The 23,250-nt window shown below is 40.3% G+C and overlaps 1 protein-coding gene across 1 annotated transcript in view; it reads left to right on the top strand.

Annotated features, from left to right (window-relative positions):
* The window catches only part of SMC5 (structural maintenance of chromosomes 5), a 122,325-nt gene extending 112,515 nt beyond the window's left edge, over positions 1-9,810 (top strand). Inside the window, exon 24 of the mRNA XM_073634579.1 lies at positions 8,662-9,810. Within this exon, the coding sequence (XP_073490680.1) occupies positions 8,662-8,799 (138 nt within the window). The 3' untranslated portion in view covers positions 8,800-9,810. The remainder of the gene's footprint in view (positions 1-8,661) is intronic.
* Positions 9,811-23,250: the final 13,440 nt, after the last annotated feature.

The raw sequence follows: 23,250 nt of genomic DNA, 5'->3' as shown, positions 1-23,250 counted from the left end.
GGGCGTTTGGCGTTTTTTTTTTTTTTTTACAACTGCCTCTAAATGCCCCTGCATGTTAGCCTATTGTCCATGCACACGTAGGCGTTTAGAAAGAGTTTAGAGGCAGGAAAAAATAAATCCCACAGCCAGTGCTGCGCCCAGGAGCAGCAGAGTTTTGGCAGGAAAAATGCTTGATGCACCTAAACACCTCTAAACACACCTAAGCGTTAATTTCAATGGCCAGAATACATTTTTATTCTGCCCAATGAAATAAAATAATGGCCAAGCTCTTGATGCGCCTAAACTCATTGCAAGCGTTTTTTCTGCAAAATTCTGCTGTCAGGAGTCTAGGAGAGTTAGCAAAGTGTCCCGTGTGCATGAGGCCTAAAAATCTCTGGCTAAAGGGTTTCTGCTAGTGGGGTTTAACCACTTCCATACTGGGCCTACTCTGGCACTCTTCTCCTACTCCTCTCCTACATGTAAAAATCGTAATTTTATTGCTAGAAAATTACTCAGAACCCCCAAAACATATATATTTTTTTTTTAGCAGAGACCCTAGGAAATAAAAAGGCGGTTGTTACAACTTTTTATGTCACACGGTATTTGCGCAACAAATTTTCAAATGCTTTTTTTTTGGGGGGGGGGGGGGTAAAAAAAAGTTTCATGAATTAAAAAATAACAAAACAGTAAAGTTAGCCCAATTTTTTTGTATAATGTGAAAGATGATGTTACGCCGAGTAAATAGATACTTAACATGTCACGCTTTAAAATTGCGCACACTTGTGGAATGGTGCCAAACTTTGTTACTTAAAACTCACCATAGGTGACGCTTAAATTTTTTTTTACAGGTTACCAGTTTAGAGTTACAGAGGAGGTCTTGGGCTACAATTGTTGCTCGTGCTCTAATGCACAGGGAGATACCTCACATGTGATTAGAATGCCCTTTACCTATGCAGATGACTTACGTGTACGTTCGCTTCTGTGCTCGAACACACGGGGACGGGGGCGCTTTAAATAATTTTTTCTTTTATTGTTTATTCTACTTTAATTTTTTTATTTTTACACTTTCTCTTTAATTTTTTTTTTTTTTTATCACTTTTATTCCTATTACAAGGAATGTAAACCTCCCTTGTAATAGAAATGGTGTGTGACAAGTCCTCTTTATGGAGAGATCTGGGGTCTATAAGACCCCAGATCTCTCCTCCAGGTTGGAAATATGAAGATAAAAAAAAAAAAAAATTAACAATCTCTTTCAAGCCCAGTTCTCGGCTTTATTTACTTCCGCCGGCAGGGTGTGACGTCATAACGTTGCGCCTGGGCCTCCGAAGGTCATAGAGATGACTGGGGACCATTTGGTCTCCGGAAATCTCCATGATCATCGTCCGACGGCGGATTCTTTTTCCGGCTCGCCGATCGCACGGGCGAACCCAGAGAAACATCGAAGGGGGGGAGTTACATAGTAAGTGATAGGGTTGTCCCGATACAGATACCGAGCATTTGCGCGAGTAGTGGTAACTGGCAAAAAATGCTCCCGATGCCAGATCCGATACCTGGGAGAGATTAGGCGACCCGGCGCAACCGGAAGTCAGCGGGCGGAACAACGGAAGTGGCGCTCCGTGTTGACGTCAACGGTTGGATATCCTGACGCCCATCTTGGTACACCCTGCATTCGGCAGCAGTAAGCCAGCAGCGGACATCTTGTTACACCCAGCCCATATAGTTCGGGCTGGGTGTAACAAGATGACCGCTGCTTTTTTTATGCGGCCGAGTGCAAGGAGTACCAAGATGGGCGTTGCAGGTAGCCTTTCCTCATGGCATTTCAGTGCCTGCCTATCAGTGCCCATAAATGCCACCTATCAATGCCCAATGCCCATAAGTGCCACCTATCAGTGCCAGCCACCTCTCAGTGCCAGTTATCAGTGCCATCTGTCAGTGCCTGCCATTTATCAGTGCTCATCAGTGTTGCTTAATCAGTGCCACCTATCAATGTTGCATATCAGTGCCACCTAATCTGTATTGTGCTTTGAAAACTGTCACATGACATTAAAAAAAAGTATCAGTAATCGGTATCGGCGAGTACTTGAAAAAAGTATCAGTACTTGTACTCGGTCTTAAAAAAGGTGGTATCGGGACAACCCTAGTAGGTGAGGTTGAAAAAAGACACAAGTCCATCAAGTCCACCTATGTGTGTGATTATATGTCAGTTCTACATTGTATATCCCTGTATGTTGTGGTTGTTCAGGTGCTTATCTAATCGTTTTTTGAAACCATCGATGCGCCCCGTTGAGACCACAGCCTGTGGAAGGGAATTTCACATACAGGGGGTCCCCGGGTTACAAACAAGTTAGGGACTGTAGGTTTGTTCTTAAGTTGGATCTGTTTGTAAGTCGGAACAGGTACATTTTTTAAGTGTAGCTCCAGCCAAACAAACTATTTTTAAGCTTTTAGGATAGCATAGGGAAGGGTTAACACCCCTGTAACATTTGTTTTGCTGTGTGTGCCCCTGTTCAGAAGATTTCACCTCACTTTCTGTCCCAATGACAATTGGATTTTGAAAATTTTGGGTTGTTGTGGAAACAGGCCTTGGTGATAAAGCATCAGTGGAGGTACCTTTTCCCCATAATAGCTCTTACAGGAATGAATTTCCCTTCCTAGGGGTAGATTTCCTCTCACTTCCTGTTGTCTCCCTCCGTTTGTAAGTAGGAGTCGTTTGTAAGTTGGATGTTTGTAACTAGGGGACCCCCTGTACTGTAAAGAACCCTGTATGCAGTGTAAGATTAAACCTCTTTTCTTCTAATTGTAATGAGTGGCCACGTGTTTTGTTAAACTCCCTTTTGCGAAAAAGTTTTATCCCTATTGTGGGGCCACCAGTTTGGTATTTTTAAATTGAAATCGTATCCCCTCTCAGGCGTCTCTTCTCCAGAGAGAATAAGTTTAGTGCTCGCAGCCTTTTTCATAACTAAGATCCTCCAGACCCTTTATTAGCTTTGTTGCCCTTCTTTGTACTCGCTCCAATTCCAGTACATCCTTCCTGAGGACTGGTGACCAGAACTGGACAGCATACTCTAGGTGCGGCCGGACCAGAATCTTGTAGAGCGGGAGAATTATCGTTTTATCTCTGGATTTGATCCCCTTGCATGCCAATATTCTGTTTGCTTTGTTAGCAGCAGCTTGGCATTGCCTGCCATTGGCAGGTCTATCTACTAGGACCCCCAGGTCCTTTTCCATCCTAGATTCCCCCAGGGCTTCTCCCCCCAGTGTATAGATTGCATTCATATTTTTGCTACCCAAATGCATTATTTTACATTTTTCTACATTAAACATTTCCTTTTATTGCCTGGATGTGTTTCAGCCTGTGAGAGTCTATATCCTCAATGACTGCTTTCTGGTTTCTTTTTTGTCTTCCTGACAGGTGCACCTGCTTCTTGTTCCACCATCTCTAGGTGACTGAGACAAACTATTATTCAAGCTTGTGGTCTCAAGGATTGAGTTCTACTCCTTCCTGTTAGGGTACACTCTACTAGATCTGTGAATGCCTCTCATTTTGGCATTTGCAGGCAGGATTTTTAATGCAGAAGAGACATGCTCGATTGAGACCGAGGAGCTCGAGGACACTGCATCGCTGGAGCTGAGGTGAGTATTGTTCTGCTTTAAAGTGGTTGTAAACCTGAGACATGAAATATGAACAAAGCATATCCCTCTATAGTGTCTACTTGTCTCAATCCGGAGCACTAAGTGTCATTTCTGTCTGCTGCTTCATTCCTCTGCAAGTCACTTATGACAAATTTTCCTGACACCAAGAGGAAAAAAGGTGACATGGGAGGGTGTTTTAGCTGATTTGACAGCCTCAGCACTGTTCCTGTCTGCTGTGTGAAGTGGAATGTGTCCCTTCCATCTAATCAGCTCTCAGAGGAACCCAATTACAAGAATCCAGTAACTGCTGAGGCACAATGGAAACTCATAATGGAATCACAGAAGGTGCATATAAGATATCACACACTGCAGAACTGTGCGAAAAAAGGTCAGATGTGTCCCAAAGGCAAAAAAAGAGCAATTGCTATGCTAAATTGTGTTGCGTAAAAAAGGTTTTCAGTATATTGATGCTGAATCTGATGTTGATTTGGGTCACTTGTTGCTGAAATTGGGACTACTGCAATCTTCCTTTTGTAAATGCAATCAAGAATGATCTCCCTGATCACATTATCACAGAACCTGCAGAAAATGCAAAACAAATCCTGTTCAAACTGGACACAAGTGAATGTAATACCTTATGACTGTATTACAATAGAAACAGTTTTCAGATTCAGTTGCAGTTAACAGTCACAGGCATTATGGATATGATGGAGAGCAGTTGGACATAAAAAGGGTATGCTTCTTGATGGTACCTACAAAGGCAATCAAAAAAGCTGAGTTTTTAAATTGCTAACCATGACTAACTCACAACTGGCGCTCAGAGCTTGTCTGAACCTAAAACGAATGGATTATCAAAATGCACAGTCATCTGCCAATAGATATGATAGTTTTAATGGTTTTAACATTTGTTTTTCACTAATGTAGACTTTCCTTAGGAATATAAAACAAATCATTAAAAGTATCCTAACAGCTTTGGCTGTGTGCTCAGTTTCACTAAAAGAGATTAAGAATGTATTAAATTGATTGTAAACCCTTACCTTTGCCCATTGAAGTGACTTGCCTCAGGTGATACTCAGATATTAAATAAATACTTCTACATGAGTTGTACCTGTTTATCCGCGTCGCTCACTTTCTACAGCAGTTCAAAGTGCAGAATTTCAATAGCTTGTCTGAGATTTCAGAAAGGGGGCAGGGATCTGAAGTTACACTCTGCAGACCTCAGTGAGGGGAGCTCTGAGAGCTGAGGGAAGGGACACCCCCCCCCCCCCCTTCACAGTGACAGCTGAGGTTGTCAATCACAAGCTGTGTGCTGCAGCACCCTCCCCTATCACTTTTTTATCTGTGGTGTCAGGGAGAGCTGTCATACATGACTCATGCTGATGACGGAGGAATGAGGGAGCAGACAGAAATTACACTTCTTGCTCTGGATTGAGACACGCAGACACTATAGAAGGATATACGTTCATTAATGTCAGAGGTTTACAACCGCTTTAAGCAAGGTGTAATTGTCTCAGCTGAAGAACCTGCAATATCGGTTGAATCAGAAGTAAATCATAGTAGAGAAAGCACTAAGAACCCTAAATAAAGCTGTAAAGTAGGAGCACTTTGAAATACGTACATTGAAAGATATCGCTAACAAGCTGTGCAAAATACCTCAGTGTACTGGATGTCTTATCAGAGTATTTACAATTAAAGCCAAGGTAGACAGAGTTTCATTTCAACCACATTTAATGCAAGGCTACAATAAGCATGTTTGTACTCTCCATAAAATGGTTCAGTTGTTGTAACATTAACATCATGTGTCTTTACATTTAGACCTTAATCCCTGATGAAGATTGTGATTATTGCAATTGAAACATATTTGGGTTTCTTCTGGCAGGATCACCATTTGGAAATTCCTTGTACAATATAATTAATAAGGAAAGGGATGGTTGGCACTCAGAATGACATCCAAAATAGTATTTCCTTATTAAGTACATGTACAAAGCTGTAAAACAGCCTACGCGTTTCAGACGTTAGTCCTTAGCCATGACTAAGGACTAACATCCGAAACGCGTAGGCTGTTTTACAGCTTTGTACATGTACTTAATAAAGAAATACTATTTTGGATGTCATCCTGAGTGCCGACCATCCCTTTCCTTACTCTGGTATGTTGGAGCTGTCAGCAGCCTCAAGGTCTGAGCACCGGGCGGAACTTTTATGTGGGAAGGTTACAGCGCTTATACACCTGTTTTCCTACAATATACTTAATGCCTGCCTCATTCAGGGTTATTACCACTTTTTTTTGCACTATTGGGGATACATTTGTACCAGAGCTCATATTTTAAGCAATATGTTGGTTTTAATCTTTGTAACAATAACATTCTCGTCAATTTTTTGTATTGGATCTATTCTTTGCTGCATAAAAGCCCTTGGTTGAATTTTAATCAAACCCTGAAACCTTTTGGGTGCATGGACTAGCGCAATGATACCTTGATCCAGAAGACCTAAGAAGGCCTGTTGGGGATCTGCCTGTCTGTGTGGAGACCCAGAAAGATTGGAAGTAAGAAAATGTAAGGGGACGGCAGGAATTGGATGCAAGTTGGGATCCTTCAATGAGAACAGAGTTCTGGAAACGTCCTCCAAACCACTTATTTGGGTCTTTAAAGGCAGGTGCGTCCTCCACCGGTATGGTAGTCAACTTGTTAAGGTGAAAACACACCTGGATTCACAATGGGAACAGACCACTTCTGAACAAAATTCAGAAACGCATACAAAGTCAGCAATCACTTAGGGGGAGGCAAACAACATATTAGGGTGCTTCCAGTCTCCATAGAGAAAGTTGAAGAAGCAGATGCAAAGTGAAAATTTTTATATGACCCAATGTTGGAAACAACAATAAGCTGATCCTCTAGGCTTATTGATGCAATGTGTACCACTCTGCAGCTAAACTCTCACCAGTAAAGGATGTGAGCAGCTCAGAAGCAGACAGTGTCTGCTGCCGATGGCTCAGAAGGAACGGATTGATAATCAAAGTTCCAGGTGGCTCTCTGCCAGCAGGAGCATCAGATGCTTCATTGAGCATTTACTGTACTGTGGGAAAGAGCGGAGCGTATGTGCGACACTCCACCTAGCAGAGCCATGACAAAGCCAATGAGAAATGGAGACTAATTGCACCCAGCGACCATTAAAAAAGGTGCTCCTGGTGTTTGGCCCAACTGGCCTACTAACTGAGTCTTCAAAGACTACTACTGGTGTATAATCAGAATGTAAGTGTATATATTTCTAGATTTCAAGGGGTTAGGCTATTCTTGTGCCTCAGGTTCTGTTGCTGAAACCTGGTAAGGATTAACCACACTTTTTATCAAAGCACTACATTTATACAAGTTGACACACTGGGGGTATTGAGAAAGTCGTAGATTGTAATACGTGTAGTTCTGTGCATGATAAAAAGGAAAAACGCCCCAATCCCTATCTGCCATTTCTGTTTGTGCGTTCCATAGTTCTGGGACAATATTTCATGTTGCACCCTAAATATGGATGAGAATGAGAATCAGTGCCAGTGAAAAAAATCACATATATCTTCTGTGGTAGTGAGTGAGAAGATAAAGTACTGTGACACATTTTTGCTGTGATCTACATTATTGGCTAGTATTGGTAATCAAAATAATTAGAACCATTCAGATCTCTCCAGAAATAGGGGGTGGATTCTGCAGCTTGGCTCCAGAGCACACAGTGTGATTGAAAACGGGGACATTTCACAACAGCAACAAACTTTACCTGCATCAAAGTTATCTACATAATTGGCTAATCATAATAATCATGTGATCAAGCACCACACGGAACAGTTCCTATTCTTTTGTTGTGGGCCCAAGGGTTATAGTAACAGCGTGGTTCTTCATATTGGGGCTGGGGCAAGACACTGATTATTGTATTTTTCTCCTCAGTAGAACATTTTAGGATTGTGATAAAACTTGCACTTGGCACTGTATTATCGCCTGCCAGACGCAAGGGTGGCACCGCTGACTCTCCAAGGTGCTCACTTTTAAACTGCAAACGAAAGGGAAAGGAGAAAAAATGTCATAAGATACAAAATGAATAGGTATGCGAGGAGATCAAAAGCCATGTAGCTGTGATAAGTGGGAGTGGATGCACAGAGTGTAAGCTGGGGCAGGGGGCACATCATCAGGCAGCATTGCACTCTCCTCCTGTGTCAGAGGCTTCCAGCCACGCAAACAAGGTGAGGATGAAGAAAGCATTGAGCTGAATGAGTAGCATTGGTGGGCACAGTGCTACTACCAGTACAGAGTTGGGAGGAGGGCTGCCCAGTCTAGGGTTCCCCAATCTCTGCTGTTCTGATTGTAGCAAGATAGTGATCTTACTGGACTGGGTGCTGATCCCCATGTCTATGGGCTTTACCTGTAAGCACTTGAAACCTCCAGATGACCAATCTCAGGGGGAGAAAACAACATTGTGTGTTGTATATTTAAGCGTGATCACTATTGTTTTCCCAGTGGATAATTTGGAGTCTCCTTACCGCTCATCTTCTAAATGCTTCATAGGCATAAGCTTTTTTGTTTGGGGAAGTCACATGTTCATTTTTATGTAAATATCAGATGGAGAAATATGTTGAGGGTCAGATCATGCCTGTTATCTTGTATCTAATAAAATAAAGGAAGCATTTATCCAATAAATCGAAAGAGCAAACATTTTACAGAAAAAAGGGGGACTGGGACAGTTTGGCATCTTCACCCTGAGTAATGGATAACCTTGTCTCGGCTCTACTACTTCTGAACATTTTTATGGTTGTAGCTTAAATTTCAAAGAGGTATAAACTCCCTCCTGGCACTAATAACTCATTGGAAGGATGTTCATTTGCATTGTCAGGATGGCATAAGGGAGAAAGGTTCTTGTTCCATTGCGCTGCCTGTAGAGTAGTGAGATGACCCTCACACATTTCAGTGCACAAGAGAAATATTGGAATGTATGTTGAAAATTTTCGGTTATAATAAGAATATTCAATAAAAATGTCTTTAAGAATGTTCACAATATTACATTTTTTTCACACAGCTTCTCCAGAATCTTACTTATGCTGACAAGATGACTGTATTATTTGTCTACAATGGACCATGCATGCTTGAACCCACAAAATGGAACTTAAAAGCTTTCCACCGAAGACGCCGAAGAGTAGCTATAGCGACTGAGTGACCATCTTTATAGTTGATGTCATCAGATGGCAAAACTGTCAACTTTTTTTTTTTTTTTACTTCAGGGCAGAAGAATGTATTTGATATGCAATTTTTCAGATTTATAAAAACACACCCTTTAAACCTGATAATTCAGTTTTAGGTAAAAAGGTCACCTAAATAATATAATATACTTGCATCTTAGATTTCTTGACTCTCCAGCCTAAAATTTTAAATTCTACAGCCAATATGTTTACTGTGTCGTATTAAGTGGCTTAAATGTCTTGCGACACAAGGGGAACAAGAATTTTGTAGCTTGGCATAAGAGTTTCAGCCCAAGCTTTTTTTTATTTCCTTCAGAAGAGACTGTGGAAGGATTATAACATCTTCAGGGTTTTTTAATATATTTTTGTTCCCTTCTGGCTGTTTTCCCTGCAAGATAACAGGAAATGTGTAGAAATCTCCTCAAAGTAGGAGGAAATCTAATTCCTTGACAAAGTCTACCATTAAAGAATATCCCCTCTATTTCTCTACTTGGGTTTGGTCTTTGTGACTTTTATCCCCATGATTAATAGTGAGGATTGATCTCCTTCACTGAGACACAGATGACAAAAATAAATAACTAAAACATGTTAAAACCCTTTCTCACTCCAAAACTAAAAATACATTTTTGGCTAGAGTTCTTCTTTTAAGGTTTAGGTATAATTATACTTTTTATCTTATCCGGATTCATTACCAAGATTAGTTATTAGATGAATAGCCACTTTAATAGGTTTATGAAAAATGTACGTATTTGTTACAAAATAATTTTGCATTTTACAAAATATGGCCACATTAAGAAATACATTTTTTCAGAGGTCTGTTGATAGCGTAGGAAAATGCACTGCAGTAGACAGAATTTAATACATGCAAATATCACTTTATTGCCATTATTATTGCACTTTTTTGTTGTTTTATGTGTCTTTATTCTGAAAAAAGTATTTCCAAATGTTCTTTAACTTAACTTTGTGAATAAAAAAAACTTATTGTTACATATTATTTGTTAATGCATTTTTGATGACCTTCATAACTACTTGAGGAGAAATGTAAAGGTCACAGCATACACAGAGCAGGGCTTTAAAAGCTGGTCTTATGGCTAAATAAGTGTGCACTTTATTGAAATTTATGGTGAGTAGTATTTTTTTACTTCCAAATATTAAAAAACTTGGCTATTAAAAAAAAAATGCCTAAAATGTGCCCCTTGTTATATTCATGTTTACACTTATTGAACTAGAGCAAGTATATTATTCAGAGTTGAATAGTAGGGCCTGCTGTTCTCATTGTAATGAAACAAACATGGTATAACTAGGGTTTTTTTATAAGATCATGTTTTGAAACGGAGAGGGCTATGCTCTTGTTACTAGTATACAGTGTTTTAAAGCAGTGGTTATCAACCCTGTCCTCAGGGCCCACTAATAGGCCAGGTTTTATGTATTACCTTGGGGAGATGCAGACTAGAATACTGCAATCACTGAGCAGCAAATGATATCACCTGTGATGTATTTCAGTTATCTTGCAAACCTGGCCTGTTGGTGGGCCCTGAGGATAGGGTTGATGACCACTGTTTTAAAGTGTCCATTTTATGAAACTATAGATTTAGAAGACTCATCAGTATAGTTGACTGGTATAAACAGTATAGCAAACATTTTAGGACCTTTGGGCTACTTGTACAATAGCCTACCCTGACCGCGGTTACGGGAAAATGTGAAACGTTTTTGCTGTATTTTGCATTTTCCCACGGCCAGCAGTCAAAGCAGCCATGTCCTGAACACAACTCTTCTGCATTCAGGAGAGGGAAGTTTAATCTCACCTACATTGGGGAGATAAAGTATTCAGACCCCCTTAAATTTTTCACTCTTTGTTATATTGCAGCCATTTGCTAAAATCATTTAAGTACATTTCTTTCCTCATTAATGTACACACAGCACCCCATATTGACAGAAAAACACAGAATTGTTGACATTTTTGCAGATTTATTAAAAAAGAAAAACTGAAATATCACATGGTCCTAAGTATTCAGACCCTTTGCTGTGACACTCATATATTTAACTCAGGTGCTGTCCATTTCTTCTGATCATCCTTGAGATGGTTCTACACCTTCAGTTGAGTCCAGCTGTGCTCGATTATACCGAGTGGACTTGATTAGGAAAGCCATACACCTGGCTATATAAGACCTTACAGCTCATAGTGCATGTCAGAGCAAATGAGAATCATGAGGTCATAGGAACTGCCTGAAGAGCTCAAAAACAGAATTGTGGCAAGGCACAGATCTGGCCAAGGTTACAAAAAAAAATTCTGCTGCACTTAAGGTTCCTAAGAGCACAGTGGCCTCCATAATCCTTAAATGGAAGACGGTTGAGACGACCAGAACCCTTCCTAGAACTGGCCGTCCGGCCAAACTGAGCTATCGGGGGAGAAGAGCCTTGGTGAGAGAGGTAAAGAAGAACCCAAAGATCACTGTGGCTGAGCTCCAGAGATGCAGTAGGGAGATGGAAGAAAGTTGTATCAACCATCACTGCAGCCCTCCACCAGTCGGGGCCTTATGGCAGAGTGGCCCGACGGAAACCTCTCCTCAGTGCAAGACACCTGAAAGCCCGCATGGAGTTTGCTAAAAAAACACCTGAATAACTCCAAGATGGTGAGAAATAAGATTTTCTGGTCTGATGAGACCAAGATATAACTTTTTGGCCTTAATTCTAAGCGGTATGTGTGGAGAAAACCAGGCACTGCTCATCACCTGTCCAATACAGTCCCAACAGTGAAGCATGGTGGTGGCAGCATCATGCTGTAGGGGTGGTTTTCAGCTGCAGGGACAGGACGACTGGTTGCAATCGAGGGATAGATTAATGCAGCCAAGTACAGGGATATCCTGGACGAAAACCTTCTCCAGAGTGCTCAGGACCTCAGACTGGGCCGAAGGTTTACCTTCCAACAAGACACTGACCCTAAACACACAACTAAAATAACGAAGGAGTGGCTTCACAACTCCGTGACTGCTCATGAATGGCCCAGCCAGAGCCCTGACTTAAACCCAATTAAGAATCTCTGGAGAGACCTAAAAATGACTGTCCACCAACGTTTACCATTCAACCTGACAGAACTGGAGAGGATCTGCAAGGAGGAATGGCAGAGGATCCCCAAATCTAGGTTGCATCCTTCCCAAAAAGACTCATGGCTGTATTAGATCAAAAGGGTGCTTGTACTAAATATTGAGCAAAGAGTCTGAATAGTTAGGACCATGTGATATTTCAGTTTTTCTTTTTTAATAAATCTGCAAAAATGTCAACAATTCAGTGTTTTTCTGTCAATATGGGGTGCTGTGTGTACATTAATGAGGAAAGAAATGAACTTAAATGATTTTAGCAAATGACTGCACTATAACAGAGTGAAAAATTTAAGGGGGTCTGAATACTTTCCGTCCCCACTGCAAATGCGCCAGCTCCTAAATTCTGCTAAAAGCCTGTGTACATGGACACATAGGCTGTTATGGAGTTACGTTTAGGAGCTTTGGCAAACATGCCAAAAGCTCTTAAACTCAAGTTTAGGAGCTGCCAGTGTACATAAAGCCTCGGTCATATCTGTATGCCCTGCCTTTTCTGGCTTGGTTTAGACAGCACATCCAATATTTTAGGTCTAGGCTACTTTTACAGCCTAAATTCTGATGGGTGTATTGATGCTTGGCACTATCTATCCTTGTCAGGCAAGATAGAAGTGTTTGATATTGTGCCTAGACTCATCATTAAGTCCTATCACAACTAAAGACAAATAATCCCAATGTTTCTCTGCACCCTTTACAAATACAGAGCTTTTAGCTCTTTTAAAATATTTGGTCACAAAGTAAGTTCTAGGTTGCACTAGGTAATATTTTCAAGCAAACTACAGAACAGCATTAAAGAGATTTGACAATACCTGAGTTCTGCCTATCAGAACAGCACAGAATCCAGCTCTAATATTAGAGGCTTTTTGTACCTGCACATTATAACTGCAGCATTTTTTAATGACCACGGCAAGGGTGGTAATCATGTTTATTTTAGTGCTTATAATTAAAATATCAGTGTTTTTGCGCTCACCCAAAATGTGAAAAAAGTATTTATATAAATGAATAATGGATATAAAACATCCAAACTAAAAAGGGCTGCAGCACCCACCGCTAACAGCCAACAACAAAATATATATACAGTATATCCTCCTATTTAGCAAACTGAGTAAAAAAATATATATAAAAAAATGTATAAAGAAGAAGCTGTAGCACATACTGCTAGTGGCCTGCTAATAAATATAATTATAAATAGTGCCACACTACCTATTATTTCAAAATCGGTACATAAAGAATTAATGTATGTGTCATAATAAAACAATATATTGCTAAAATTGACAATAATCAAAAACCCATATAAAAAATATATAATGCAAGTTATACAGGTGTTGGCCTCTTCACATTTATTTATAAGTCCATAACATTTGTGAAAGATGAATCTCCCAATGTGCTTTTATTTCTAATTACCAAAGAGTGAAAATTCCACCACCAATGTGTGCAACAGAGATGCTCACCTCAAAGAATAGTTCTCAATTAAAAAAGGTCTGTTAGTTCATTTGATTAGGCCGGCTTTAAAAGGTTATATGCACTCTCTGCTGTCTCTCCTTTCCCCGGGATCAGCTTCAGGATAAATGTAAAAGCACATAAAAAAGAAAAAGTAAAGGACTAGTGCTCTCTGTATAAAACAAACTGAATATCCTTTTTATTAACTCGTGTGAAATAACACTCACAAAGATATAAAAGAACAGCTCATTTAAATCAGTACTCGGAGTGAGCTAAAAGCCCGCTGCTCAACACTCACACTGGCTTCCCGGCTAACCACTACAGTCTGCAATGGGGGCAGATTGCTGCTGCTGGACATAAAAAAAAAATTCTAAATTTTGGACAGATGTGTAGGAAGCCCCGCCCTACACTTTACGTTGTATTGACTTCTTCAAAGCCCCCTTAAAATATCTACTAGAATGGTATGCCATACCAAAGCAACAAATCTTTGGTTAAACCAAAATTCTTTGTGATCATCAGCATAAAGGGATATGCAACAGCATAAACACTCACCGGCCACTTTATTAGGTATACCTGTTCAATTGCTTGGTAACACAAATTGCTAATCAGACAATCACATGGCAGAAACCCAATGCTTTTAGGCATCTATACGTGGTGACAATGGCTTGCTGAAGTTCAAACCAAGCATCAGAATGGGGAAGAAAGTGGATTAAAGTGACTTTGAACATGGCATGGTTGATGGTGCCAGGCGACCTGGTCTCAGTATTTTAAATACTGCTGATCTACTGGGATTTTCACGAACAACCATCTCTAGGGTTTACAGGGAATATTCCAAAAAAGAGACAATATCCAGTGAGCGGCAGTTGTGTGGACAAAAATGCCATGTTGATGTCAGGGGAAAATTCTATCAAGAATGATAGAAAAAACCAGAGTGTCAGATTTTCTTACTAAATGAGTTTTTGTGATCAAATGTGCGTTTCATTATGTGTTTTTATGCAACTCTTATTGTACTCACAATGAAATATCTACCTTGGCAATTGAACTGTTTTTTTAATGTCCCACTTGTCAAGTACAGTATACATTTGATTGTTTCCTTTATGAAGAAGATACTCAAATGATCATGTTGAGCCAGCTCCACTGTTACAAGAGCATGACAAGTGCTCCGTTCTTCGGAGTGTATCACCCATGTAACCTGAAACAAATAAGTGTAGAGTTGGACTCCAGCACAAAGTATCAAGGTGTATCACTGCATGGCATTCTTTTTACTGGTCCTAACTTAACCAACAACCTTGTGGGAGTACCTATGGGGTTCAAAAGAGATCCTAACCGGTACAGCTAACATTTAACTGCTGTTTCATCGGTTTATTGTATGAGAAGACCATGGGAACTTCCTCACCTTTCTGTTGCATGCTAACAATGACCTAAACAATGATACTGTGTGAAGGTGAATGTCTTTGGTAACAGACCTGCATCTGCTGTTGCATCATACGGCCTAGAGAGGCCTGTTCTTGAAGTTGAGTATGGAGCAGATGCTCAATATTTTGTCAATGTTGACAATGGACTTAAATCCCTATCAAAGGATATAGAAACTATCAACTTGCTTCAAAGGACACAAGATATGCTTTCTGAAGCTAACCTCAGATTCACAAGATTGCCTCAAACAGTGCTGCTGTCATGCAAGCATTTCAGCCTTGCGATCATGACACAGGATTTAAAGACTTAAATCTGGTAGTGGACAATCCATCTGTACAAAGAAGTCTGGGCTTATGATGGAACTTATTAACACTCATTTGGCTTACAAGTTAGCGCTACAGACAAATCATTTACCAAACGTGGTGATCTCTTAGTGTAACAGCCTGTATGATCCACTGGGGTTCATAGCTTATCTCACCATACAAGGCAAATCCTTACTGAGACAGGTTTTAGAGAATACTAAGGACTGGGACTCAACGCTACCAACTGACAAACAATCTAAATAGGAGTCCTGGGAACAACTTCTACATGAATTCGATGGGATTTACCACATTGCTACACTTCCATTACCTTTGCTGGAAAGGATATACACGTTTTCTCAGATGCATGAACAGAGGCCATTACAGCTGTTGGCACCTAAGCCTGAGTATACAATTACTAGGCTTGAACTTTGTAGGACTGTGCTAGCTGTGTAAATGGCAGACTTCATACTGTGAGCTGGACATTCAAGTAGATGACATCAAATTCTACAGGGGCAGCTTCACACAGACAGCTGGGCTACATATACAACCAGACAAAACCTTTCTATGTCGGCAATGGAGAGAAAGAGTTAGGAAATCCTCAAATCCTGAGCAATGGCATTATATTCTATCTGAAATTAACCCTGCAGGTCATGTCACTAGGCCAATGTCTGTAAGTGCCTTTACAGATTGATCGTGGTTAACAGGTCCAGAATTCCTTCTGGATCATGCAGAAGGAAAAACTGATGATTATGATCTCCTTGACCCAGATAACGACCCAGAGATTCGTGCTGAAGTCAAAACCCTTGCTATCAGACCTGACCAGATGTTTAATGTGAGTTGCAAACACTGAACGTATCTCTAAGTTGACAAGCCTTGTACACTTCATTGCAAGGTTAGTCCATATCACACACTGCTATCACACTAGACTCACTGACACTCCCTGCCGTAGCTACATGGATACATAACCATATTCACTTCATCTAAAATCCCAGGGCGATTCCTTTGTATCCATGTATCTTATTGGGGATGGAGGTGATGTTGGGGTGACATCAGACCTTTCATTATGTATACCTGCTGTAGCTAGCACAAGTGCCAAAGGCCTCTTTCTGCTGCAGACATTGCTCAAAGTGAACTGATCATAATTTGCAGTGTACAAAAGCACGTCTTTAGCACAGAAATCAAATGTGTACTTGACAAGTGGGACATTCCAGAAAATAGTTCAATTGCCAAGGTAGATATTTCATCGTGAGTACAATAAGAGTTGCAGGCCTTTGGCTTGTAGGACCAAAAAGACATAATGAAACGCACATTTGATCACAAAATCTCATCTAGTAAAAAATCTGACACTCCTCTTTAGCAGAGATCATGTAACTAAATTCTTTGTTTTTGTGTACTTGAGCAGCTTTGGAGGAAGCATGGAACAGTATTTTCTTCAGGCAAGGTAAGCATTTTAGGCCTTCTATGACTTCCTATCCACCTTTCGTAAGATCGTTCACATACCGTTTATGCAATTATTCAAGCATTAGCCTGTTTTAACCAAGCTGCTAGTGGTCATTGGTGTGGTCAGCATTAAGTCTTTGCATGTAGTGCCACTACCAACAGTAGTTTAGCATACCTTTAGTACTTTTAACCCTTTACATTTGCCTTAAAGTACTACTTTTTAGTACTTTAACAAGTTTAGCGCTGTTGGGAATGGTTAGCACAGACTTTTTTTTTTTTTACATCTTTTTCCACTGAAGAGCCCTTGAAATAATTTTCAGGTCTTGGGGAATCCCTGCTAAAACAACAATTCTATAACTATAGCACGATTTATTGGCATATTCAGTAAGTTATAGATATAATAATTAAATAAAGAATATGGCTTATCTAGCATATGTAACGTCTTTCTGCTCTAGATGACAAACTTATTCTTCTTATTGATCTATAATGAACAATGTCAAGAAAAGGAAAGCAGAACGTAAAAAAGTGTAGAGTCCCTTTACATTGGTGGATAGTAGAAAAATGCCAGCTTACATTGGAGGATAATTGAAAATTGTTCCCATATATTGGATAGAGAGAAAACAAAACCCATACACTGATGGTCATTGAGAATGTTGTCCTGTTACATTTGGCGCCAAAGGAAAGCATGCTCCTTACATAGGTGGTCAATGAAAAAAGTACCCCCTTATATTGATGGTCACTAGGAAGATTGTCCTGTTACATTGAGGGTCAAGGGAAAGCATGCCCCTTGCATAATCTATTCATGAATCCATACTGGCACTGTATTAAACATTTGTTTTCAGTCTCATATTTATGAGCCATGTTATTTAATTCCTATTTGGAATCAAAATCAGTGGTAGCACCATTAAAGTATGTGTAAGCCCTTACCTGTTAAAACAATCCATTCAGTTTAAAAAAGAAATGCAAGGCAAGGCAAGGCAAAATGTTTGTGTATATACTGTATAAAAAATTATTATAAATCCCTTTTTTTTAATGATCACATAACCTCAGCTGCATAAGGAGCTTAGAGAGGTTGGAAGGAGACTGTAGGGGTGATATATAGCAGATCTTTCCAATGAAGAGCTGTGCAAGGGGGCATGTCATCACAAATCTTGGCCATTGGAGAACAGACAGGCTGCGCTCTCAAGTAGAATTAAAAAAAGAAAACTAACCATGCTGGTATGGATGTGCTCTTATGCCTAGCATGGTCAGTTTGCAATAGGAAAGGCACTGGCAGGATCACTATGTATTTCTCACATGATTCAACAGGCACTTATCAGGAATATAAAATGTTGGGGTGTGCAAAAAAATGTCGCTATAACTGTTTAAAAGTGTTATCTGGAGGTAGGCTTTAATTTTGTTGACAACATACATCTAAATCTACTAATTTATGGTATTTACCACTACCTTCTGCAGACAATGTTGCTGTCCAAGGGTGTCTCTATTGCTCCTCCATGGATAGGGAGCCACCCTAAGACAGGAAGTGTGTTACTGACCACACCACCTGGTGAAAATAAAGGAAAAAAGCCTTAAAAATATAAAACGAAAGCATCCACAATATCCAAGTGCTCTTCCACATGGGCGGAAGCTGCCAGCGGATCCACCTGCTCAGCTTGGGGGGATCTGTCTGATCTGCTTATGCGGACATGGACACAGTCCGCTTTCCTCTATGGGTGGTCTGATGTAAACGGACCACCTGTCTGTTTACATCCGTCTGTCATCTGATCGGATCTCCCATCCGTCTGTTTTAGCAGATAGGATCGGATGTCAGCAGGTGTAAACGGACACATATTGTATGAATAAAAAAGGATGGTGGCGCTTCCTAGTTTGGGTAAAGGTGCCAGGTGTGAGAAAAAAAAAGGAAAATTAATTTATAATATTAGTACTTAGTGACCTATGAATACGTCACTGGTAAACGGGCTGTTATTCACTTAACAAAGTGATCCTGCCAGAAACATGACTCATCTTAAAATCAGTGAGTGTCTCCTATTGGTAAATATGTTTTAATGTGCAAATCTCCAAATATATACTAAATAACTAGCTCCAAAATACCCGTCCTATATATTAGTGCTGGTATATACCAAAATAGGGCCCATACCCTCAATTAGGAATCAAAAAAAATATATATGTACATTGAACATATGTGCAGAAAAATAATAATATAAACAAACAAATAATTGTACATAAGGACTTAGTAATGGTCCGTAATTAAATGTAGAACCCCCCTCGGGGTTAGCATCCCAAATTAGTAAGTGCAAATATTCCAACAAATCTTGCTGCGTGTAGCTAATAGTTCATCAGATAAAATGAATTTCCATTCGTAATCGTTGACGTAAACACAGTGACTGTGAATGTTCAAAAAATTCAGTGACTGTATGTGTTCAGACAATTCCACTTGTGACTTCGTGCTCCCCCTCAAGTGTCCCCACTCACCAGATCCCCTCGCCCCCACAGGGGCACTGCGCTTATCTTTAGGCCCACCAAGGTTGCTCCACCGAACTCATCCAAGGGTCTGGGGTAATCCACCTTCCTGCAGGTGTTATCTTTATGGTTGGCTCCTCACAGAGGGAAAGAAGAGATATAGGCTCCCATAGTGTAGTAAAAACGCTGGGTTTTATTGAAGACACAACACCATGATCCAAACAATAGCAGTTTTTAAAATTAAAATATAAAAATATATATATATATTGTAAAATCCTGGATAACCTATGCGTAGCTCACAGATTGCACATAGTGCCACTATTGTTAATAGGTAGCTAGTGCAGAGTGTGTCGGCTAACTCGGCAAAAAACGCTAAGTAAAAAATTGGTCGAATCAGCAACAGCGCGCTGCGTTCCACCTGCGTTCCAGCTGCCTCTACCAGGAAGTGACGTAGCGTGCGTGGCGCCGTCGTACGCGTTTCGTCATAGACGTCCTCAGCGACGGTACCAAGCACACCATGCACCACGTCATAAATAGAAGGGCCACCGTGTCCGTCCCAAAAAATGCACTGAGGGAACCACAGGACATCATGGTTCCTACTATAAACAGAGTTGATTTAAAATGAGGAAGATTCATATATAAGAAATATATCCAGACATATCTACAGGCCAGTTCCACAATGCTATAATGTTGATGTCCATATGTCCGCATATATTAATGGGCACATAGACATCACCCACTACACATGTATACAGAGGTCCTCAAAATGGTTATAAATAAAACCATGTTACTAGCCTAGACTAGTCCCCATATTACCCTACAAGGAGGTAATCAGCACCATTTCTCCTTCTACTCTACATACCGCTTATGGGTTGGCTATAAAACAGTTTAAGTCAATGTCCAGGTTGAGGCCCCTTGGGGCAAGGGACCCCAACCGGTAGATCCAAGCAGTTTCATTTTGTGATATTAATGTAGTTGTATTGCCCCCTCTCCAGTGTTTCCTGACACAATCAATCCCATAGAAGATTAAGCCTGATGGGTCACGTCTATGTACTACATCAAAATGACGTGACAAATGATGCTTCGGGAACCCCTTTTTTATGTTTTTAATATGCTCCCTTATACGTACATATAAGGGGCGGGTGGTTCTGCCCACATTAAGAAGTATGATAAAGAAATACAAGCAAAAAAGCAGAAAAAATATAAAAGAGACGTCTTGGACTATCAAAATATGAAAGTATATAAATGGCAAATGAACACTCCAGACCTTGGGGATGAGCTAGAAGAAGATATAATGCTGGATACCAGCCCCGATACATCCCTCGATATGGAACAAGAGGGACTCCCCATTAATACACCCATACCACCAACAGATATGAATATGAGACACCCATATAGACAACAACAGGGAACACCATACGGACAGCAGGCAAGATCGGATACGAGGAGGGTCAACTACCAAGAACAGGAAATGGTCAGCACCCCCCAGACACCTAGATACAATATAGACACTCGTAATAGATACTTGCCTTTAAGGGAAAATAGAGATAGTGAGTATGGAAGCAACTATAGAGATCACACTGACTCACAAATATATAGGAATGGAAGACATTATAAGGATTTTCCCAGGAGAGGCCCCCGAGACAGACCACCAGGAGGGTGGAGGGCCCGGGGAGCCTACAAAAATCCTGGATGGAGAGGTGCACAAGAAGACAGAAGAGAACCACAAGGGCGACCATACAGAATGAGGGAGGAACAGCGATCAGATCCGTACCAGTACAACATAGAGCCGAGGCACCCAAGGGAAGATTGGAACAGGCATCCTGCAAGAGAGAGGGGGTACATTCAGAGACCCGAAGAAAGAAGAAATCAAGCAGAGGTAACAGAGGAGGGAAGAAGAAAAAGAAGACGAGAACAATAGGCAAGGGCATTTTCAACCTCAGTGATGTCATATTCACTGAGGAAGAAATGGAAATCTTAGACTTAGGCCTAAAATTTGCCCCTGAAAAATCCCTAAATAAATTTGAGACATATATTGATTTAAAAAAATTTATGAGGAAGCTTAATTTGAGGAAATATTTTGAGGGAAATAAAAATTTAAAAAATGTAAATACACATGTAGAGGCACCATATGTACAAACTACATTAAGAAATAATTCTATTTTTAATCCCCCCACTTCAGGGAACCAATGTTTGGAAGCTTTCCAAAAAATGGTTGAGGACGATTTGAGGAAATTGGAAAAACAGAAAAATCACAGAGCTAGAAATGTCTGGAATACTATAAAGTCCCTAGGTAAAAGGAAAGAAGTAGTTATCCGACCTGCGGACAAAGGAGGTAGACTGGTGATCCTCAATAAAAGTGATTATGAAGAGGAGATGGAAAACTTGCTCCGAGTGGAGAACACCTACAGCAAACTCAAGAAGAACCCGAAACGCATTTACTAGAAGAAACTGAAAATGTATGTCAAAAAAGGAAAAGATCTAGGTATCCTAAATAAAAAAGAGGCCGAATACTTGGTATCCAACTCTACCAAGACCCCAGTCATTTATTATACACCAAAAATTCATAAAAGACTTATTAAGCCACCAGGTAGACCTATCATTAGTGGCATCAACTCAGTCTTCTCTAGGCTAGGTGAATACCTAGACAAGTTTCTCAAACCTCTGGTCTGTAAAGGGAAATCCTACCTAAAGGACAGTGCCCAACTTTTGGAAGAATTACAATCAACAAACGGAGCCCAAGATTGTCTACTAGCCACTATAGACGTTAACTCCTTATACACAAGTATTGTGCAGCAGGATGGCCTACTGGGTGTAGAAAAAGCTTTACATGAGCTCACGTCGATGAAACAAGAACAAATTAACTTTATCCTCGAAGGTTTACAGTTGGCCATGACCTGTAACTATTTTTGGTACAATCATGAATATTATGTCCAAACTAAAGGAGTTGCTATGGGCGCACGGTATGCCCCGAGTGTAGCCAACTTACTTATGACAATGTGGGAGGAAGAGTACATCTATGCCAAACGAATTCCCCAATTAAAAATGTACCGTCGGTACATAGATGATCTGATCATAATGTGGGAGGGCACACCAGATACGTTTGAAGATTTCTTGAGAAGTCTGAATACTAATAAATATGGCTTGACATTTACTGGGAAGTGTAATAATCACAAGATTGAATACCTGGACCATGAGATTATGAAAAATGGGAATGAACTACATACTAGAACGCACTTTAAGACAACAGACAGAAATGGGTATATCCCAATAACTAGCTGTCATCATCCCCGATGGAAAGGGAATATTCCCAAAGGCCAGCTCATTAGACTGCGGAGGAATTGTGTAAAAACAGAGGATTACCTAGAGCAAGCAGATGTTCTAATTGAGCGCTTTTTAGAAAAAGGATACAAGTTAGATCTACTAACGAAACTTAAAAATAATATAGCACAAATGGACCGAAAAGATCTGTTCTGTAAAATGAAGAAAAAGGAGAATAAAGCTAGTATGGCGTTTATCACTGGGTTTAATACCCAGTATAAAGACTTTGAGCACATTCTGACAAAGTATTGGTCCATTTTAAAACAGGATCGCGTCCTAGCAGGCATATTACCAAATAAACCTAAGGTAATATACAGAAGAGCCCCTACACTGCGAGATTATTTAGTCCATAACGTAATTGAGCCTCCTAAGTCCATAAAGATATTCCCAAACATGAAGGGGTTTTACAAATGTCAAAAATGCCTACCCTGTAGGACTAGTAAGAAGCAACCCCGGAAGAGAGAGACCTTTAAATCTACATCTGATAATAAAGAATACCGTATCAGGGAACTTATCACCTGTCAGAGTACGCACGTCACGTATGTTATAGAATGCCCATGTAAGTTACAATATGTGGGCAGAACCACCCGCCCCTTATATGTACGTATAAGGGAGCATATTAAAAACATAAAAAAGGGGTTCCCGAAGCATCATTTGTCACGTCATTTTGATGTAGTACATAGACGTGACCCATCAGGCTTAATCTTCTATGGGATTGATTGTGTCAGGAAACACTGGAGAGGGGGCAATACAACTACATTAATATCACAAAATGAAACTGCTTGGATCTACCGGTTGGGGTCCCTTGCCCCAAGGGGCCTCAACCTGGACATTGACTTAAACTGTTTTATAGCCAACCCATAAGCGGTATGTAGAGTAGAAGGAGAAATGGTGCTGATTACCTCCTTGTAGGGTAATATGGGGACTAGTCTAGGCTAGTAACATGGTTTTATTTATA

The sequence above is a fragment of the Aquarana catesbeiana genome, linkage group LG01, assembly GCF_042186555.1.
Source record: "Aquarana catesbeiana isolate 2022-GZ linkage group LG01, ASM4218655v1, whole genome shotgun sequence".
Taxonomy (NCBI): domain Eukaryota; kingdom Metazoa; phylum Chordata; class Amphibia; order Anura; family Ranidae; genus Aquarana; species Aquarana catesbeiana.
Note: the sequence above shows the minus strand (reverse complement) of the source record. Positions and strands in the feature narration are given on the sequence as shown.